General features: G+C 37.2%; 2 protein-coding genes across 3 annotated transcripts; both read right to left on the bottom strand.

Annotated features, from left to right (window-relative positions):
• Positions 1–499: 499 nt before the first annotated feature.
• Positions 500–8158, bottom strand: elovl7a (ELOVL fatty acid elongase 7a). Of its 2 annotated transcripts, none has more exons than XM_057357481.1 (8): positions 8080–8158; positions 4503–4585; positions 4008–4198; positions 3521–3601; positions 3154–3210; positions 1836–1941; positions 1626–1762; positions 500–1512 (listed from the first exon to the last, which is right to left on the bottom strand). In XM_057357481.1, the coding sequence occupies exons 2-8, from the start codon at positions 4564–4566 to the stop codon at positions 1282–1284; spliced, it is 867 nt and encodes a 288-aa protein (XP_057213464.1). In that variant the 5' UTR covers positions 4567–4585; positions 8080–8158; the 3' UTR covers positions 500–1281. The 2 variants fall into 2 exon arrangements, with proteins under 2 accessions (XP_057213464.1, XP_057213463.1); XM_057357480.1 differs by lacking the exon at positions 8080–8158 and adding an exon at positions 7442–7604.
• A 3280-nt stretch (positions 8159–11438) lies between these two features.
• ercc8 (excision repair cross-complementation group 8) lies at positions 11439–17853 on the bottom strand. Its single transcript, XM_057356228.1, has 12 exons — positions 17527–17853; positions 17261–17356; positions 17056–17157; positions 16759–16882; positions 16340–16421; positions 15718–15786; positions 15205–15271; positions 14675–14778; positions 14023–14147; positions 12939–13136; positions 12719–12814; positions 11439–12073 (listed from the first exon to the last, which is right to left on the bottom strand). Exons 1-12 carry the CDS (start codon positions 17601–17603, stop codon positions 12011–12013), a joined length of 1203 nt encoding a protein of 400 aa, XP_057212211.1. The 5' UTR covers positions 17604–17853; the 3' UTR covers positions 11439–12010.
• Between the last annotated feature and the right edge of the window lie 43 nt (positions 17854–17896).

The following is a 17896-nucleotide window of genomic DNA, read 5'->3' as shown; positions in this document are numbered from 1 at the left end:
TCACACTCATGTCATTTCATACCTGTATAAATTACTTCGTTCCGATGAACACAAAGATATTTGGAAGAATGTTGGTCATTTTCAGTTCTGGGACATCATTGACTACCATTGTAGGAAGAATTAAATGGTAGTCAAAGGTGCCCGAGAACTCTTTGTTTTCCTAAATTCTTCAAAATATCTATATTTGTGTTCAACAGAACAAAAAAATAAAAAAAATCCTACTATGGTAGTGGATGATGTCACAGAACTGAAAATTGCTAACATTCTTCCAAATATCTTTCTCTGTGTTCATTGGAACAAAGAAATTTATACAGGTTTGAAACAACCTGAGGGTGAGTAAATGATGACAGATTTTTCATTTTTGGGTGAACTATCCCTTTAAGATTTATTTTCTGTACAAGAAAACCCGAATAGTATGTTCAGGTCAAGCTCACTTTTAGGGACATATTTAGACACGCACAGCTGATGCAGTCACTCCATTAAAAACCCAAACAAGCAATATAATTCAATGCCTCATTTATTTTTTACATAAATATTAAAAATTATCAATTAACATACTCTGTTTCCTAATACAAAAATAGCATGGGCTCCTGTCTAGGCCAAACAGCCTGAAACATTCATGATAACCGCATATGAAAAATAACCATATTAAAGACATAGTCACACAGAGCTTCACAATTCCTGTCCTGTTTCACCACAAGTGCAATTTTCATGCATCGGTTCCTTCAAGGACAGTTACGGTATTGCTATCATTCACTCTGAACTCAAATGTCACATGTAGAGGGTGAAACCCACAATATATTACAGACAATAGCACCTACTGTACATGGCAGAGCATTCTTAATAGGGAAAGAACAGATTTGAGTTGTGGGACCTTAAATCTCCAGGTTATTAGCTAACGTGGGCATAAATAGAGACGTAAAGAGCTAAATATACAAAAATCATAGCTAAAACGTCAATAAAACAATGTGACCGCCATGAGGGAGGAGCTGGAAGGCTTGTATCTCATTCATATCGCATTAAAGAAGAACTAGAAACACATCAGTATGCAGAAAACAAGTGAGAGAAAGGAGTGGCCATGCAAACAGCCCTTAGGGCAATGACCCACTTCAACTCAGATGCCCCGTGGACAGTAAAAAAAGGAAGAACTGTTGTACGTTTGCCCAGAACGTTGAGATAAACCTTTATGATGTACGTTTAAATATTCCTGATATAAAAATGCAGCCACACGCCTGTCGTAGGTAGATTGTCACTGCTGATTCGCTGATCAGGTCTCACCGGTTATTCCTTCTTGCGGTAAATGCCGTTGTTGTTCTGCGACAGGGTTGAACTTTGCAAGACTTTGGGAAGCCTCTTGCCTTTCGTGTAGGCGTGATACCAGAAGTTGAGGAAGAGGAGAAGGAAGACGATGCCATAGAGAGCGATGATGTAGATGAATATGGGGTACTGGTAAGGGCAGTCTTTCATGAATAAGTACTGGCTTATATGACTGGTTATAATGACAAACTGGATCTGAGGAAAGAGAATATAATAATCAAAATGGACTTCTAAATGACCAGCCCGAATTCAACGATGTTCAAAAACATTTAGGGTGAAATGGAAATGAAATATTTTGTTACACATACTAGCTGTACTGAAGTTAAATGCTTTTTCCACCATAAATACTTCTGGTAGGCAGGGCCCAGGGCTGACAGTCCATAGTATGTGTACATGATGACATGAACGATGCAGTTTAGAAGGGCGTGAAACGTCCCGATGCCACCTGCAAAACAAACAGATGCCTGATATTAAAAAGCATCTTTTTAGGTGTACTTACGGAGTCTCAGAAGACGCACCTGCAGCGAACCGGACCCCAAACCACCAGGTGAAAGGCATGATGGAATGATGGTAGACGTGCAAGAAGGTGACCTGATTGTGTTTTTTCCTCAGCACAAAGAAAATCTGTCCATAAGAGGCATTGAAAGTTATCGGTCATATTTTAAATAGGTAAAACACTTCATTTTATGGCATTTTTAATACGTAAATAAGGCAATCCAAGGTTTACTCCCCTAGAAAAGTGTGAATAAAACACAAAAATATTACATCTCAAAATCAATGTAATATTAAACTGCCTGATGAAGTAACAAGAGCTCAACTAATAGTACAAATTGGGGGCAGGAATCCAACTAATGGCAACGTAATGAAGCAACGTGTTGGTGGTGATGAAATGACAGCTTTCATATTTAATTGTTATGATGCCTATAATCCCAAAACAGTGTTATGATTGTACATTTTTATAATCCAATTTGAAAAAAAAATCAGCTATTGAGCAAATAACCAACTTAACGTAAATTTTAATTTAAATTTTTTAAAAAAAATAATTATACATACTGTATAATTATTTACGTTCAGAAATGTAAGTTGACAACATAAAGAAAAGCACATGAAGTAACCTGCAATTGTTTGTTTCAAATAGAAACATTTCCTCTAATGCTGTACAATAACTAGGGCTGTTTACATCCAGAATAAACGTTTGTGTTTACATAATATACAGTACGTATGTGCGCTGTTCATATTTATTTTGTATATATAAAACATACTTTGCATGTATATATAATTGAAATTATATATAAACATTATTATATATGTATGTGTATGTGTTTATAAATACAAAATGAATGTGCACAGTACACAGACATGTATTATGTAATCAAATTTTTATTCTGGATGAGATTAATCACGATTAATCGTTGAACAATCCATCACTGTAGTTGTTTTTTTACAAACCGAGGAATGAAACCAAATGATATTTATTTGCATTCCACTGATGCTGAAAATAGAGCTCAGGTTTTGTTGCTGCTCTGCAAGAAAAACAAGCACTTCAGGCATAAAGGTGCCTCCCTAAAACAAAGAATTCCATTTTTTATCTCCGCCCTCGACCCACTAGTAAAAAGGATAGAGAAGCAAAAGCACAACAGACTGGCTGCCATCTAATCCATTTTACACATCCACTTTATTCAGTGTTTCTAGGGTATTGACAACCACATTTACAAACCAATTTTCACGTTCAGTCATCACCAAACTGTACAAACAGATGTTACTGTTGTGCCAACAAAGCCAATAAAGATGAGAGATTATGAAAAAATGATAATAAACAGAAAAAGAGTTACTTACAGTGTCTAAAAGCTCAATGAACTTGGAGAAGTAATAGAGCCAGCAAGTCCATGCCATCTGGATTCAAAGAGACAAACATGCGCGCCGATTTTACATTCAAACCATTATTTCTACGAACAAATGTGTAATGCGTCACTGCATCAGACATACAAATTAAATGTATTATTTAGCAGCAGGTGTGTACGGAAGAGGTCTATAATTGTGCACCCATTGACCAATTTCACATTTAGATCCAGGGAAGCCAACTTGACAAACAAGTCCCCAAGCCAAATACCTAAAAGTGCCAGATTACACGATAAGACAACAGGTGTAGGGGTGCGGCTAGGCCTTCACACAGCAGGTAAAGCAGCATTTCTCCCATGCTCACCCTTATGGCTTGTGGTGACTGAGAGTAGTCCACCAGATCGCAGTGGAATGAATACCCTGTTCCCCAACCTGACATGACAAACTGTAGAAAGAGAGAAAGAGAAAATGAAATGCAAGAATTACAAAACACTTGTAAAACACTCTTTTTGCTACTACCGCAATTTAAGGAACATTAGTTATGTATTGCTCCAGTTGATGTAAATACACAGTAAAAAGATCAATTTCAAGCATACATACTTGTGTTTAAATACCAACTCTACTTAAATTTGAAACATATCACATTATGCAGTTGTTTGGCTAGCTTCTGTCTTTTTAGACCTATTTTACTCAGAGTCTACTCATTCCACCCTTTAACACCTTCATCTCTCAAAGGAGAGGAATCCAGCCAAACACGTTGATCAGTACAAAAAAAAGTGCCTTCGTAAACTTCGCGACCTTCTAATACGGGAACATGGAACATGCTTGCGAGCAAAGAAAATAACAATTACCTCGTAACACATGTAAAGAGAATAAGCCACGACACTAAAATTGTAGACGATGAGGACCTGCTTCAGTTCAAACGGCTTCCTGTTCTCCATTAATCTGGGCCCCAGTGACTTCACAAAGTAGATGTACAAAGCAATAATGATGGTTTGCGGCAGTGGAGACGACATGAGCAGCCAGTCTTTTGTCCTGGGGTCTAAAATCACATCGCATTGCATTGCAAGAATGACACTGTGACATCTACAGTAACTGCATTATATTTATTTAGAGCAGATTTGTGAATATGTTTGTTTTGTTGTTGCTTTACATCATTATTCCTAGAGCTTGACATAAAACACTGATGTGTGAAAAACTATTATACTACAATAACAATCAGTGAGGATTCAATGAATACATGATCTTCTGGTGTTAAGAAATAATAGTATCTATCCTACTTTCTCTTTATTACTTCACATTTCAAGATGTTAGAAATTAAACCATTTAAAATTGTGTATTCTTACCTGCATCTTTGATCCAGTTGTCATACAGCTGTGCAGCTGTGGTTGTAAAATCATGGATCGCCATCACTGCCAAAAATCCAATCCTAAAGAAATTAAAGACCAACAAAATCACAAACGGCAAAGTGTGAATTCAAAATATCATTTTTTTTAAAATATCAAGACACACCCAGTAAAAACAGAACAATTGCGATGAAATGATTGTGTGCATTCAGGAGTAACTCATCCCAAAACATCAAACATTTTAAAGGTCCATCGTATGAAATTTAGCGCATCTATCAGTGAGATTGCGAATTGCAACCAATGGCTCACTTCAGCCCTCCCCCCCTCCGAAGCACTACGGTGGCTCTCACAGGACTAAGATGTCGTCAAGGAAATAACATATTTACAAAAATCAGTTTGTCCTTTTAGGGCTACTGTAGAACCAACATGGCGAATTCCATGTAAGGGGACCCGCGGTGTATGTAGATAGAAATAGCTCATTCTAAGGTAATAAAAACATAACGTTTCATTATGTAAGGTCTTTATAGACCTCTGAAGACATAGCTATGTATATTATTTCTGTCAATAGATCCTCCACACTGGACCTTTAAGTTTTGCCATTACAAAGTATTGCTACTTACAAGACCCTGAACGGTTTAGCTCCTCTGTATAACCAGTCTTTAAGATCACACAACTCTGGACTTTTGGTAGTAGCTACTAGCTAGGACTACTAAGTCTACTAAATGAGGTAGAACAATTGGATCCTAAACTCGGAGATCTCAAATCTAGATTAAAGACACATTTCTCGACATGTTATCATTGCTATAACATGCTCACTATTTCTGATTAAAAGTATACATGATATTAGCCAACTGCATAATCTTAGTACTGTACATTCCTGAAAACACCTCTGATAACAGACTATTCTGGTTTTGTGATGTTGAAATACACATTTTCTTTAAAGCAGATTTCGAAAAGCGTTATACAAATAAATGTGATTAATACTGAGCTTAACATTCTAAGAAACATAAAATCGATACACTACAAGTATATATTTCACACTGTATCTCTTAAAAGCACAATTTTTGATCAATTTAGAAACTTAACTTATCAGTATGAATTATTATTATGGTAAATATGCATTGTTATATAAAAATACAGTGTGTACCCCAAAGGTGATCTGACAGAAATGACTTTTTAACATTTTTACTAACACCAGGCTTGATAGGCACAACAATCTGTACATTTAGATAGCTGAAGATAGAACATGTTCCGATTTTTGTTATGGATGTTAGATTTTGGTTTGTGCGCACGTGTGTGTGTGTGTGTGGTGATATCATCATCCATTTAGATGATCTATCCGCCACCCGTACTCACAAAATGTACAATACCACTCCTTCCTGTTTTAGTACCACTGCCGCTGATGAAACTTGAGCTTAGCAGCTGTCTATGCTGTAACCTATGTGTAATGACACAGTAAATACGGTCACTTATATTTACGTTCTCCTTATCAAATAGCATGGCGTGATCTGGAACCTAAGTACAGATGCAAGAAGGACTCTTTCGTGGAGCAACCATGAAAGGTCGTATTGTGTGAAAACATAAGAAGTTAACAATTGGATCGTCCTCCATCCTCTCCAGCAACCTCGGAGCTGAACAAGAGAGCAAGTGTTGGACACAATGGACAGCAGTCAGTGTATGTTAGGGACGCAGAAGTCAGCCTTTACAATAATGGGGGTGGACAACCAAAGAGATGCCAAAGAGATGCATACAGAATGCAAATTCAACAGTTCAATTTGGAGACACGTAAGAAAGGAAGACACTAACAGGTTCTTGACATGATACAAATAAAGTGAATGGGGACGGGGGAGGGCTTGCATTTCGTAGAAATGAACTGCCTGGATATTCGTATAATACAGTACTAAACGTCACAGCCACATTAGACACCCCAAAAATATGTAAAGGAATACAATTTTAATCAAATTCATTTTCATGAGTCATCTAATTTACTTTAGATTCAGTACTGTATGTGTACATATATACATATACTAACAAAATATTAACAAGTGAAGTGAATAAGGGACCTTAAACTCACTATGCACTGTACATAAAATGTGTACTAGAGTTTTGAAACAAGTGAGGAGTGAGAAAAGTTTTGAAAAGAAACTAATCCAACATGTGTTTCAGGGTGTACCAGTCCAATTATCTTGCACTTGTCTGCGTGGATACTGTAATCTTCACCACAAGCCTCGACACGCCTGTTGCCATGAGACCGAGAGGAAACCTACTTCCCTTCACACAGGTGCATTCAACTCTGGGGCTTCAGAAATCTCAATATTATCAAAACTGACCCCAACAACAATATGTGTCATGGTTGATCGTGGGAGGTGCCTCGTTTTTTCTATAATCCTAAACCATGACAGATTCCGCAGTTTGTTACATTAGCAACAAGTGAGTTAAACTTCTTGCACTTCTATGTCTACCATAGTTTAAAACTATTCATGATAGATGACATCAGAAGGTTTAACTAAATGTAAACATTTGGAAAGTAAAATGTACTCCTCTGCTGAAAAAAACAATGCAAATTCTAATGGTTTCCATTACAAATACCAGTTAAACTATTTCAAATTACTTAAAGTAATGTTTCTAGCCTTATTCCAGAGGGATTTAATGATAATAACATCCCACCAAGATGAGATCCAAAACACATTATCAGTATAGACCCACAGAGATCACTAATTCCCATAACAACCATTAAATCCATTAGAACTCCCGTGATGATTTATATTGTTTTTAAGCAGGGTAGTCTACAGCCTACAATTTTTGATTCGATCACAGTGTTTAACAGGAGAGACTGAATTTGTTCGCTTTTAAAGGCCGACATCACTCACAACAGCGCAAGATCTCGCACCTGTCCCACCGTGAAACAGACGAAAATTCATATCTGTATTACCACTTACCCCCTTCAGATCCTCCCACGTTCACCGACACGCTCGTTGTCCACCTCTGTCAGTTCAAAACTAAAAAGTCATTTAAAAACTGAAAGCTAAGGGTGTGTCTGCACGAGCTCCATCAACCACGTTTCAGCAGCAGCGAGAGTTCCGTCTTCTGACTCCACAATGCCGGTGGGCGGAGTCTTACACCTGATTGTGACACCAAAGGCTCTGATTGGTCAAACGACGGCTCAGGGCTTGGAATACCTGTACTTTATGGGTTACGTGGACTGGATCGCATCAAATGAAGCAATTCATGAAAGTTGTGTTGGACTTCACCAAAGAGTATAGATACCCACCCTGCGTTCCAATCAGCATACTATCCGCCCTAATAGTATTCGAAAGTAGAATTAGTATGTCCCAAATCGTAGTACTGTATGTTGAAAATAGTATTCCAAAGATTCCCGAATACTTAGGGTAGAAATTCGAAGTGCAGCATGATGCACACGCTAACGGCTGACATCACCCACAAGTCACCGCGAGTAGGCAGAGTTTAGTGACGCTACACTGCATCAATAAATTATTTAACTGATGCGCCACCAAATAAACAAATGTAAGTATACAGTAAACATGACATACGAAATAATGAATGAATAAATAATTACCGTAATGGAAAGCTGTATTTTGATGTGTGTGACAGTTGAATGTTGTCTAGGCAACAACGGCCACTTCTGCTTCCTTTTAGTATGTCTCTGTGTGCAATCGCACACACTGGGACATACTAACAAGAAGCGAAACTCAATAGAACGTTCCATTGCAACACCAGTGAGAAGGGGGAGTCTGCAGACCTGGAGCAGGCAGTTTTACGCTCCAAGCAGTTTTGCGCCCCAGGCAGTTTTACGCCCCTGTTTTTACTTATTTGTCCAGTAGGGGCACTGTACATTAAGAACCACCAGAACAGACCTAAGAACAGATAACTTCATCGTCCATCACGAGCAGTGTTGGGTAAATTACTCTCAAAAAGTAATTAATTACTAGTTACTAATTACATATTCAAAAGTGTAATCAGATTACTGTACAAATTACTCTCTCCAAAAAGTATTTAGTTACTTATTACTAATTACTTTCTATATCCTATATCAACCTTGATTAGTTAAGTGATTCAAGGATAGGCATGTAAGGGCTCTTTTAATTCATTCAAATAAATAATATTAAACTACATAAAGTAGTATTATTAACTGACCAAATTATTACAAATGTGAGAATTATACATTAAAGCACAGATTTTAAAGTTAGACTCTGAATTTTGATGTCAATTCCACTATTACACACACATATATTACACAAAGTATTTAGTTTAATTACATCAAAAGTAACTGTAATTAAATTACAGAAAAAATAAGAGTAATCCCTTACTTTACTTTTTCAAGGGGAAAGTAATTAAATTACAGTAACTAATTACTTAGTAACTAGTTACACCCAACACTGATCACGAGTTATGGTAAATAAACGTTTTCAGGCAATCGTCCAAAATGTATAGTTTTAAACGAATTATTGATATCGATATGAATTCATTTCAACATCAAATTGTAAGTGTAATTTATACTCAAAGACAATAAAATGTATACATTATTGACCAGGTCGATGTTCTGTCTGGATCAACCTTAGCTAACCACGTGTATGCTTACTCGATAATCTCTTACTCGTTTTCATAATTATTTTCTTTTTAATTTTATTTTGTTTTCTGTCTCTAGTTTATGTGATGGCCTTTTCTGGTAACATATTCTTCTGCCCTTACGAAAATTGACCATGGTTTTACTACAGGTAAAACCAAAAAAACATGGTTACTGTAGTAAAACAATGGTTATCACAAAATAACCATGGTTTTGAAAACCATGTTTTTGTAAAAACCATAGTAAAGTAATCAATGCACCAAAAAACCATGGTTACTACACTTGTACCACAAAAAAAACATGGTTTATTTTCGTAAGGGTGACCCTGTTTACATGCATTAATACATAACGTTACTACAGTAGGCTTGTATGTAAACCATTTCAATTTAGCTGCACACATACTTAAGTTATTTATTATTTTAAGTCGTTACAACTTACTACAAAATGGAGAGCCCCATATTCAGAACTAACAATTAATCTCAGGTGAGAACATCACAGTCAACATAATAATTAGCCAGCAAACAATTTTCTTAAATGCGTATTAAGAAAACAAAAGATCAATAATCGAGCACCAACAACCACAAACATGTTCGAACTCAAATTGAAAACTTTATTCCCATATGGAATAAAAGAAATGATCATATTATGTAATGTAATTTTTGTTAAAATAGCTTAATGATCCTGATTCATATTTATGTGCTCCTAATGTGGGTTTTATCATGTTTGGGATTGTTAGTGCCCAATTAATCGTGTATCTTGTTTTCTTAATAGCAATTGTTGGCTGGCTAATTAGGCCTATTATGTTGTGATTAGGGATGTAACGATTCACAGTGAGCCGGTTGAAAATCGGTTATAATGAGTGACGATTCAAATCGGTTGAGGTGTGAACTGAATCGCAATACATTTTTTGAACAGCAGGGGCCGCTATTTTCACTGTCCATCATCTGTTCCCTTGCTGGTTTGGAAAATCTCACCATGCTGGAGGCTGAGGAGGAATTTCTACAAGGGCCTGTCATTGACATAAGGTATGTAAGGATGCTATAAAGGAGAAATGGTCAAGCATGACATCCTGCCATTATTTCCAATAACAATTTTGTCTACAACTTTAAACTTTCTTTTATCAGTGAGCGTGAGCAGTTTGACAGGAGGATTAAGAACATTTTGAAGAAGAGTGGCAACCCATAGGAGTCATTATCGAGAGCCATCCTATAATGATCATCAATCCTGTTTTTGATAATAGTCTTAATAAATAATGTTGTTCACAAGAAACTTGTCACTTTTTTCCTAGAAGATAAAAGACCTTAGAAATTTCTTAAAGTGGTGAATTATGTTTTTCGTCATGAAATAGTATGCAGGACACTGTTCTAAATGCATGGCAGATATTTAATTGATGTTTCATATGATTGCACTTAATGTCTTATGGGCTAAATATGGTTAATATTTGAATGTAACTTTGCCTATACATTCACAACAAACACTCAAGTCTTCTGTATATTTGTATATTACTAGGCCACAGTAGATTATATATTATTGTTGTACTGTACATCTGATCCAACTGTATTATTATTTTTTCAATTCACAAAAACACTAAATTGCAGTTGCAATCGCAAATCAATTTTCTCCTGTAAGCTATGTATTAAGACCGTTAGTAGATATCTACAAATATTTAAACCTGTTCTGCATATCGTTAGTTAAGCCATGGTTTCTGTAAGATTGGTTTTGCCAAGTCACCAATACAACAATAAAAAACATGGTTACTACACTTTTACCATAGTTAATTTTCACTGGTCCAGAAGCACTTCCAGTTTCAGTTTAGTTTATTTATTTACTTTTAATCTTACACATACATAATTACATATTTGATTAACAGTTTGATTCGGTTACAAATATTTTTATTTTGTCGTTCAACTCCCCCTACTGGACTAATAAGGAACAACAGGAGCGTAAAACTGCCTGCAGACTCCCCATATAGACACCAGTGCCCTGCGCTTCCGCCATTTTGGGGTGAAAGTTGACTCGGCTGTTTGCAGTCGCGATGACAATATCAGATGCTTTGTTAAAAAATAAAGACATTAAAGATGAAATTCAACCTGAATGATTATAATACATGACGACAAAAGCTTTGGCTCGCTAGAAACCACGCCAGTTATCTAGCATTTTCACCCCAAAATGGCGGCCGCGCAGTTTCCCAAAAAGCACCAGTTTCGCCTCTTGGTATCTATACTCGAGTTCACGCAGACCTATTCTGGACTGACAACGCAGTATCGCGAGTGCGAATCGAGAGTTATCGAATATTACGTTATCACGTTATCAGTACGACACATTGAAGATCATATACATTTTACAATGTTTTAAAAAAGTTTTTTATTAACTAAAAACACAATAATGTTTGTAGTATTCTCAAAGTTCTGCAAATACAAAATATGAAGTGTCAGCTTACATGTTTTTCCCTATTCGTACTTTTTCACTTTTTCATCTTTAATTCACTAAAAAGATTTTCATTCAGAATGTTTAATTGGCACCATTTATGTACATGATAAACAAGCATACATTTCTACTCGATAAACATCATGACACAAATGGTCTTTAATTGATAAGACTTGCAGTCCACCTCAAGGCGAAATGCAAATCCTGTAGTCAAACCTCAAGACACCTATTATGTAAAATATAAAAACCCAAAGGTCTGCCTAAACACATCAGCAGGCGAGAGTGCACAGAGGTGCCACGGGTACACAAAGTAATGAAAACATTCATATTTAAACACGAGGACCAGTGTATGTTTGGTATTTTCTGCCCATGTCTGCTAAATGAATACATTTAAACAAACGCATTTATTGATGCAATATACAACTGTAGTAAAGGCACTGAAGGAATGTATACAGTGGTTTCTGTGGGTCTTCTTCAATAACAAAAAGTGGGACTTTTAGTCTTCATCACTGCTCCAGGCATCTTCAAAAGCAGGATTAACAGCAGCTTGTGTTCCACCCTGTGAAAATACACAACCAGAATATTGAAACATTAAACTCATGTGCTTCAATGATGCTACGGTATAGAAAACAAATGAAGAGTTTTCCAAAATGAGATAACAAATATCATTTTTTTCATTGTGCATTCCAATTAATATCAATCAAACTGCAGTTGGTTTGTTTTGATTTAAGCCATAATAACTAAATAAAATACAGCTAACTACCACAATAAAACACAATAAAAAAACATGGTTTTTGAAAATAAATTATCTCATTTTGGAACCAAACTCTTCAAATATTACTAAACGTGTGGTCACTACGATCAGTCTTGAGACTATTTAAACTTGGGTAGAAAAACTGGTAAAACAGGATATCAGACTCACAAAATGAATTCAGATAAACTATGAATGAACAAACTTAATGTGCAACTTGAGCTCAGGTGCACATCACACACGTACAACATGTCTGAATGCATACATGACATAATGGGTATAGTGTTTGTCGGTTTATCTGATATTATCTTATCTGCTGTCTGAGACAGATGAGGGCACTAACAAAGAGTGTTTATGTGTGCACAAATAAAATTCGCTTTCTGTCCCATCTAGATTACCTGCGAATTGAAACCATGACATTTGTGTTGCCGGTGGAACGCCAGTTGCTCCTACCTTTGCAGAGTTGACTCCTTCATCCTCAATGTCAGGCTGTCTTAGCACCGGGACCCAGGCCAGGATGTTACAGTCTTTACCTCCACTGTACAGCTCCTACAGACATAAAACAGATTCATTTTTTACTTATTTTCACCTTGTAAACTAGTTTCAGTGGCCAAACAATGGTACAGGCTCAGATAACCAATTGAGTGTTTGAACTAGTCAGTGTGAGTATTACCTGGTTATCTGAGTGAAACTCACAGCAGTCTACATTATTATAATGTCCTCTCAGCATAGTGATCTGCTCTCCCGAGTGAAGCCCATACACTGCCACCGAGCTCCCGCATGGCACAAAAACAAACTCCGGGCTGCAGCCCCTCGATACGGCAAACTTGAGGCCCTTCCGGCTCTCGTTTACAACCTTCCCATAGTTCACCTGTGGGGAGAAAGAACCCCTTCTGTTGTTCAAAAGATAAAGATCTAAAGCTCTCTGTGAAAGGAGCAACCTAACACAAGTCTGAAGTAGCAAAAAAAAAACCGGGACAGGGCGGAATAAACTCTTGGCCAAGAGCTTTAAATGACTATAAAAGATCTTATCTTGTTACCATGATAACTAAGAAGTATGGCAATAGCTCCAACCCTGCTTCAGCACACCTATCTGTAATTATCAAGCAAACCTGGACACCTTGATTAGATAGTTCAGGTGTGTTTGATTGGGGTTAGAGCTGAAATCTTCAGGACGGTCGATCTCCAGGAGCAGGGTTGGTGACCACTGACTTAAAGTGTACATAACATGAGTTCATGAAAATTACATTTCATGCAGTGTGTAATGTTGCCGTGTTTGAAAGTAAGCAGTCTGCCAAGTTGTAAATCCGAAGGTGAATGCATAACAAAGGGAGTCGACTCTGAATCACGCAAACGAGTCGTGCCCTAGTCCGATTCGCCAACCGCCGCGGATTTACGTCACTACATATAGTCCCCACCTACGTTTTGCTAGGACTGCCTGCGAAAACTTCACTCTTCTCCCCCAAACACTGGAGCTCGTGAGCCTCATTCGCGGTAAACCAATCACAGCAGTCTATACCATCTGACCAATCACATCAGACTAGGCTAGCGGAAAGGAGGGGATTAGACTGATGAATCGCGGAGTGAATCATTTGAAAGTCAGTCAAGAAGTAAGGTAAGAATAACTACCTATTATTACAAAATAACAGTGTTTTTACACTTTCTATGTACATAAAACTTATTGTTGGACACTCCATAAACCAAAGTAGGCCCTTAAAAATCCCTAGTTATGTACTCTTTAAAAGTCTGCTGCTTACTAGCGTGTTTTCTCCCGTGGCACTATTCCAGAGACGCATACGATCATCCGTCCCCGTTGTAAGGAGATAAAGTCCATCGTCTGTAAAGCACAATCCATTCGCTCGCCCGTTATGGGCTGTGTTCGCTGAAAAATGAACAAAAATACTGTTTAATACTGTATGTACAATGGACCATGTTCTTTAACCCCATTATGAAGGCAATGAATCTAGAAAGATGGCATACTTCATTATTTAATGTTCCATTCAAACAATTTATTCCAATTTAGTTTTGTGACATTTATGATTTATGTGAGATAAGAATGGCATGCAAATGAAGAGCTCAGGTAAGGAAGAAAGTGCAGATCAGTTTCTAAGGTTTGTACTGTAAACAGTGTTTGTCTAGCGCTGTAATATGAGCTAGCAGCAGTTTTCATACACAGAGGTTATTGTCCTCATTCAGTTCCGCTCGCTGCACTCGTCGCTATGGCAACAGCTTGATAACAGTGATGAAAGCCTATGATCTGACCTTGCATATCACTTCTCATGCTTTCTCAAAATCGACGTGTACTAGTGATACTCAGTAATGCATTTTATACATTGCTCTTGCTTCAACAACATACTGCTTTAAATCTACTTACGATGTGTTTCTCAGTTCAAAAGGATCACAATTCACCTGCTTCTGATGAGGCTTTCGATTTGTCTCCATTGTGCTGGTCCAAAGTGAAAAGACTCCCTGAAGCCCTTCTAACATCCCAGACACGAACCCTGCTGTCAGTGCTGACCCGGAAATCCCATAGACAAGAGTTACTGTCGTCTCAAGCCACCGACATTCACAATCAAACTTGAAAAAAACTAAATGAATGGCAAGAATGCCTCTTCTAATAGATACAGATTGTCAGGTCTTTAAACCAATTAGATCCTGGTGTGAAGTCTATGTGCGTGTGTCATAACTCCTCCTTCTTTAGGCAAACATCAGCCCTTACATTTGGGAATTAACAAATACGTAACGGATGCCAAAAAAATTGGTCAGCAAATCAGCAAAACACTAAGTGTAGAAAATGAGGTCTTTTTAATGTTTTTAATGTATATCTACGTTCTGCTATGTACAGCCACTCAAAACAAGTTGAATAATAAAAAAGCAGTAGTAGTCAGTGGGGTAAAGACAGGTGTAATTAAATTTGCGCAGGTGTTAAAAGTGCTTACCTGGCAGTGGCCAGGATGTGCTCGTATCGTGGAGACCATCTCACTGAGAGGATCTCACCCCTGTGACCTGCCAGAGAAAACACACTTTACCATAACTGACATTTAAACCAGCCCTCATTTTATTCGCATAACCATCATATGTGAATAAGAAACTCAGATGGATGCAAATGATCTCATATACTAGATAACTAAAGACCTAGTGTGACTTTTTTTCATATGCAGAACACAAAAGAAGATATTTTGAAGAATGTCTGTACCCAAACAACACTGGTCCCCTACTCACTTCCATTGTATGGACACAAAACCACAGATACATTTCTCAAAATATCTTCTTTTGTGTTCCACAGAAATTCATACAACATTATGTTAGAATTTAAATTTTGGGCTGAACTATTACTTTAAGAGTCAATAATCTCTCTTTGTGTAACACATTTGAGGTATTTGGCTTTTAAAAAGAGTACAATATCCCTCAACCAGGGCTGTCTCCATTCACACACAACAGGCATTACTCACCCTGCAGAATGTGGATGCGAGACCCAGACTTCAGATCACAAAGCTGCACTTTAGGGTCTTTAGTACCAACTGCCAACACAGAGCACAACAGAACTGAATGAGAACAATAAGACGACATCACAAATACACTGGACTCCTACAATAACATTGTTAAGGGCAAACTCACGAAACACACCAGTTAACGTTGTGCATTTGGTAGGCATAGAATATGATCTTTAAAATGCTTCTGGATAACATACTTACTATAGATCATTAAACGCATAATAATGATAAAACAATAGTTTGTGATATGTGATATGGAAGTTTGTATTATTGAAACTCAAAGAAGAAAAGAGTAAAACACAGAGATAATGAACCATGGACGTAAAGGTGTTTATAACCTGTCCTTACTGGATTTCTCACTTCTAAGAAAAATGTTTGTGCTGTTCTAAATGTACTAAAAGCATCAAGTGTGTTTTATTGAATCTTATACTAGAACTAAAAGATCCTCATCTTTAGTTTTTTCCAGGTTTAAATTAGATTTTATCATGACATCAAAGTGTAATGAACGATCACAAGTGTTACAGAATAGCAACGTGCTCAATGTTGGGTTTAGCCTTCAAACTAAAAGCAGACAACACACCTGCCACAAGACTGTGCTTCCTGGCTATGGTAGACATGTGATGGCAGTAGACATTGCCATCAAACTGGAACTCCTCAGCTGGCTAAAAAACAACATCATATACAGTAAATGTAACCCCATTATAATGACATTTCAAAAACACATTGCTACACCCAAGGTTTACAAAAAATACGTAAATGTACACCAATGTATAACTGAGCTTAAAGGGGCTGTTAGAATGTGTTTAACCACCACTCCACTGTCTGTATGTCAGTTACAATGCAAATAGCTTAACTCAACACATAAGGGTTATGAGAGACTATAGAAGAGATATGTGCTTCTACAATAGCATTTCAAAACATCTGAGAACATTTTTTATAGATGAAGTAGTTACAAATCAAAGCAATCAGTTGGTTGGTTTGGGGTGTTGGATGGAGTACCTTTAGAGTTTCTGTGTCCCACACTTTCACGGTTTTGTCAAATGAGCTGGATATGAACATTCCAGTGTCATGTGGGTACCACTGCACTGTTTCTACACTGAATTTATGCACGTACCGACTGGACCTTTACATAAAAAACAGAGTTGTAACTTAAGTCACACATAATAAACACACATAAGAATACTTCATAGGCATTTATTTAGCGCTGTGACATTGAACTCAGAATATAAAATGCTGACACCTGCTGGTCACTGTAACTATTGTAACTACTGTGAATAATGAAGATACCACACTGACCTGCCTACAGTGCAGACTGCTTTGCAAGTGTAATGAGGCTTCCTGCTGCTGTTTTCCAGGTCATAGACCACAATTACTCCATCAGACCCACCTGACAACATACTGCAATGCAAAACAGCTCACAGCTTTACTTAACTTGTATATATTGTATGCGTATTTGATCTGCCTTTGCTATAAATGATATTGCTTGGGGACTAGAACTTACTATCTTCCTTCAACAACTTCAATGTCAAGCGTGTTAATACCGTTGCCATGGATACGATCAACATCCCTGTCGTAGTTCAACTCCAGACTCAGGACCCTAAACATACAGTACACATAATTGATGGCACTTTAAAACACGCAAGCCATATTACAAAAATGGATTACATGAAAACCGAGCAAAAAACATTTACCATAGATAAGGGAAAACGAAGAAAAACAGATCAAGTTTAATATTAGTATTGTTAGTTTAGTATTTAATGGCAATACCTTCGTGTGGACTCTGCACGTCTCAGACGAACAGGGTCGTCAAGGCCCGACTGCCTGGCATAGAGAAAACTCAGCATCGTTTTGGACACATAAAGCTTTACGCGTTTAGATCTGTCTGTATGTATTGTTTGTTATGGCTGTGTCAAAACAATAACTATGATCGCTTGAAATAATATTTAAGCACAAAACACAGGATTTGTGATTATTAGTTATCTTGCCAAACAGCGTTGTTAAACTAAATAAAATCATTCTGCATTTTACACTAAATTCATGAGATATTTTGGGGTAAATATATGACTGTTGTGCATTTTGTTGTAGGAAGCGGCCATGTTGTGACGCATTTAAATGTGCCTATATCGTGAAATCTGAT

This window comes from Triplophysa rosa, linkage group LG17 (genome assembly GCF_024868665.1).
Source record: "Triplophysa rosa linkage group LG17, Trosa_1v2, whole genome shotgun sequence".
NCBI classification, from domain to species: domain Eukaryota; kingdom Metazoa; phylum Chordata; class Actinopteri; order Cypriniformes; family Nemacheilidae; genus Triplophysa; species Triplophysa rosa.
This window is presented reverse-complemented; position numbering and strand designations above follow the sequence as displayed.

What these genes read in the sequence shown, in the direction of transcription:
- elovl7a (XM_057357481.1), bottom strand. Translation starts at nt 4,566, where the DNA reads ATGGCGATCCATGATTTTACAACCACAGCTGCACAGCTGTATGACAAC. An exon ending in AGTCACCACAAGCCATAAGG is followed by an intron (nt 3,211 to 3,520) that starts GTGAGCATGGGA and finishes CTTTGAATCCAG; the next exon opens with ATGGCATGGACTTGCTGGCT. An exon ending in TCATTGAGCTTTTAGACACT is followed by an intron (nt 1,942 to 3,153) that starts GTAAGTAACTCT and finishes TCTTATGGACAG; the next exon opens with ATTTTCTTTGTGCTGAGGAA.
- ercc8 (XM_057356228.1), bottom strand. Translation starts at nt 17,603, where the DNA reads ATGCTGAGTTTTCTCTATGCCAGGCAGTCGGGCCTTGACGACCCTGTT. An exon ending in GGGACACAGAAACTCTAAAG is followed by an intron (nt 16,422 to 16,758) that starts GTACTCCATCCA and finishes GTTGTTTTTTAG; the next exon opens with CCAGCTGAGGAGTTCCAGTT. An exon ending in TCGCATCCACATTCTGCAGG is followed by an intron (nt 15,272 to 15,717) that starts GTGAGTAATGCC and finishes TTTCTCTGGCAG; the next exon opens with GTCACAGGGGTGAGATCCTC.